Source organism: Myotis lucifugus, unplaced genomic scaffold, assembly GCF_000147115.1.
Source record: "Myotis lucifugus unplaced genomic scaffold, Myoluc2.0 scaffold_10, whole genome shotgun sequence".
Lineage (NCBI taxonomy): Eukaryota > Metazoa > Chordata > Mammalia > Chiroptera > Vespertilionidae > Myotis > Myotis lucifugus.
In genome coordinates this window covers 8802294-8805978 of record NW_005871058.1, presented here as the reverse complement: position 1 = coordinate 8805978, position 3685 = coordinate 8802294, and the positions used below count along the sequence as shown (strand labels likewise).

General features: G+C 40.3%; 1 protein-coding gene across 1 annotated transcript in view; it reads left to right on the top strand.

Annotated features, from left to right (window-relative positions):
• CLEC4A (C-type lectin domain family 4 member A) overlaps positions 1-2180 on the top strand; it is a 37463-nt gene extending 35283 nt beyond the window's left edge. Inside the window, exons 5-6 of the mRNA XM_023749826.1 lie at positions 108-246; positions 1967-2180. Coding sequence (XP_023605594.1) covers positions 108-246; positions 1967-2111 — 284 coding nt within the window. The 3' untranslated portion in view covers positions 2112-2180. The remainder of the gene's footprint in view (positions 1-107; positions 247-1966) is intronic.
• The last annotated feature ends 1505 nt before the right edge of the window (positions 2181-3685 follow it).

The window sequence follows — 3685 nt, the reverse complement described above, 5'->3', positions numbered from 1 at the left end:
CTGGTCTCCTGGGCAGGGCCTCCTGACTCTTCCTGGATCCTCTCCTTCCCTGCTCTCTCCCTAAGGCCGTAAGGAACTCAGTTCAACCTGAGTAATCCAAAGGCCATAACTCCTTTTTTTCTTTCCTCAGGATTTTATCATTCAGAACCTGGATAAAAACAGTGCTTATTATGTGGGGCTGTCAGACCCAGAGGGGAATGGAGACTGGCGATGGGTTGATCAGACACCGTACAATGCAAGTGCCACGTGAGTATAGAATTTGATAAAGGAATGCTGAGTCCAGGATCATCAGGCATTTTAGAGTGTCCAAAGTATCGGGTTTGAAAATAAAGTAGCTCAGGCTTCTTGTAACGTTTGGCACTAAGTTAAATAATTTTATTTATTATCTCATTGAATCATCACAAGAACCTTATGGAGCACAGATTATTAATTTTTCATTGTAGAGCTGAGGAAACTGAGTTTAGATAACTCAGCATATGTTATCTGGCACTGGTTACAATGGTCCTTAAACTCAGGTCTATTTGATACCAAAGTTTGTATGTTTTATTTTTAAGTCCCCCCACCCCCTTAAATATGTTTCAATTGATTTCTGAGAAAGGAAAGGAGAGGGAGAGAGGGACAGAAACATCAATGATGAGAGAGAATCATCTATTGGTTGCCTCCTGCATGTCCCCAATGGCAATCGAGCCCACAACCCAGGCATGTGCCCTGACTGGGAATCGAACTGTGACCCTGGTTCATGGGTCGATGCTCAACCACTGAGCCACACCAGTTGGGCCAAATTCTGTGTGTTTGACCAACCACACATTTGTATCTCTGAATAAACGCATAGTCATGTTAATTAAAACCATAACCAATTGTTAATACAGTAGGTCCTCGGGTTAGGTGGGAGATCGGTTCCTACGGCGCAACGTAACACGATTTTCACTGTAAGTTGGAACCCACCTACATAAGCACCTACGTCACTCACATGGAGCACATACACAGCAGTAATGAAGTGAAACAGTAAAAAAAAATTTAAAAGAAAGAAAGATAACAATTCCCGACCTTTATTTGTGGTAAATAAATAATAAAAAACATGGGAGATGGCGGCTTAACCACAAAACGATGTACATCAAGTCTGCTGTAACCCGAGGACTGTTGTATTTATTATCTCTCATAAAGCAAATGAACTAAATTCTGATAGTTTTACAATATCCCATATTTGTGTAGGTCCTTTAAAACTCTTAAGTACTTTAGTACATTACTATTTTTAAAAATTTATTTTTATATTTTTGTTAATACTCACCTGAGGATATTTTTCCATTATTTTTAGAGAGAGTGGAAAGATGGGGGAGAGACAGTGAGAGAGAAACATCGATGTGAGAGATATGTATTGGTTGCCTCACGCACACGCCTGGCCCTGCACTGAGCCAAACCGGCCAGGGCAATACATTACTATTTTTGATCCTTATATCAACTGCATGAAATATATAGCGATCTTACTCTATTCTTTATTTTTTTAGATATGTAAAAAAAGGAAATTAAATAACATGTCCAAGATAACAGGCATCAGAGCAGATTCATAGATTTTAACTATTTCTTTAGACTCCAAAGCAGTTAGTTAAAAAAAAAAAAAAGGAACAAACTACATTAAGATTTGGGACCAGAGTAAAATGTCATCATTTGAGGAAGCCTGTGGCTGACAGTCCCCTAGGACAGGGCATGGACAAATAGAAGGGCCTCTGGGATATCTGCTGGGAAGGTGTTTAATGCAATAAGATGACACCATACTGGGGTGGATGTAGGCACAGTTTTCAAGGGAAATGCCAAAGACACAGATGGAGAAAAACACTGCCTAATAGTAGAAGAGAAATGATTGGGCGCATCTGCTTTGACTTCTGTACAGTTTAACCCCAGCCTCCTACCTCACTGTCTCTAACCCTTCTCACTATTTGAAGTCACATCCACATTTTTCCCCTTTCAGATTCTGGCATCCAGGAGAACCCAATAATCAGCGGGAGCGCTGTGTTATGCTGAATAATCCTCCACGGAGATCGTGGGGCTGGAATGATGTTTTTTGTGAGGTATCTCTCAGGTCAATTTGCAAGATGATGAAGATCCACTTATGAGTGGGAAATTCTCCATGAACATGCAGTTGAATTAGTTGCCACCAATAAAGAGTTAAATAATTCTTTTTAGAATTCGTGTGTAAACTTGTGTAAGTGATCTCCAGAGAATTTTCCAATAGGCTGTTACCTATTCAACTTATCCTATATAATAAAAGGGTAATATGCAAATCAATGGAACCACAGGATGACCAGTCACTATGATGTGCACTGACCACCAGGGGGCAGACTCTCAACACAGGAGCTGCCCCCTGGTGGTCAGTGCGCTCCCATAGGGGGAGCACCACTCAGCCACAAGCCAGACTCATAGCTGGCAAGAACAGTGGCCCACCTCCGCAGCAGTGCTAAGGACATCCGACTGTGAAAGGGTGCAGGCCGGGGTGAGAACCCCCCCCCCCCCCCCCCCGCCCCAGTGCATGAATGTCCTGCACTGGGCCTCTAGTATAAAATAAGTGTACATATTAATTCATGTATTCATTCACATAATGAACACCTATGGAGCATTTTATAGTATACTGTATACTGGAGAGCCTATTCGCAGACAAATGGAGGGAGCATGAGCCTCCTCCCCCAATTTTTGTCTAATTGTTAAGGATTTATCAGGTGTGGGAAAAGTCCGGCCCACAGGCCATATAAGGTACCTTAAATCATTTGGTCTGGTCCTGCCAAGGCATTAAGGGGTGAGTTAATTAACACTTGGAGTGGGGGAAACGAGTTAAGTCGGCTTGCGTGAATTGCGCGTACTCCGCGGGAGCCGTCTTTAACTCGGTTCATATAGATTTGCGGTGGAGTGCGGGAAACGTGTAAACTCGGGCCGATTGTAACTGCGTATTACCAAATATTTGTTTGTAATCCACCCTTTTGGTGGATGGAACAAAACCAAAAGACAGAGCCATCTTATATTTTGGCGGGAAATTCACCCCACACCGGAGTGTTAAATGCTTGATATTTATGTTTTAGTATAGTTTACAAAAGGGATAGTCATGTGAAAGATAACAGGATATAACATTTAATTTGAATTTAGGGGGATAGTATCTGGAGTCCTGAAACTTTGGTCTAGGAAAAGCTCGGGATCAAATCACATTTTTGGAATTTTCCTTATTTAACACCCTCTATGAATGAAAAGCACACTAATTCTGTATATGATTTAAATTTTGGAGGTCTCATTTATTAACTTTAATTAACTTGACCCTGTGGAACATGCAGATATATTGTCATACAACAGAATACTTATTCAAAAATTTTAACAGATTCATTCCCCTCCCCCAAGGTAGAAAAAAAGTAAAATCTTTAAACTAAAACAAAATGGAAAAAAAAAACTCAGGAAAATTTAATCAGGTATGTAATCTTGAATTAAGAGAACTTGACACCATATTTCTGAGGGGCTTCGTATTTGCATTAGTTGCCCAGTAATACATTGTAGTTAAATATATGTAATGAGACCTTAACATTTGTGAGACACAGATTTCAAATTTCTCTGGTCGTTTGTCTTTCAAGCCTTATTTATATTTGAAGCACTTATTGATATTAAATATTACTATCGGTTTTTATCTGCCAAACCTGAGCTTATAATTCAT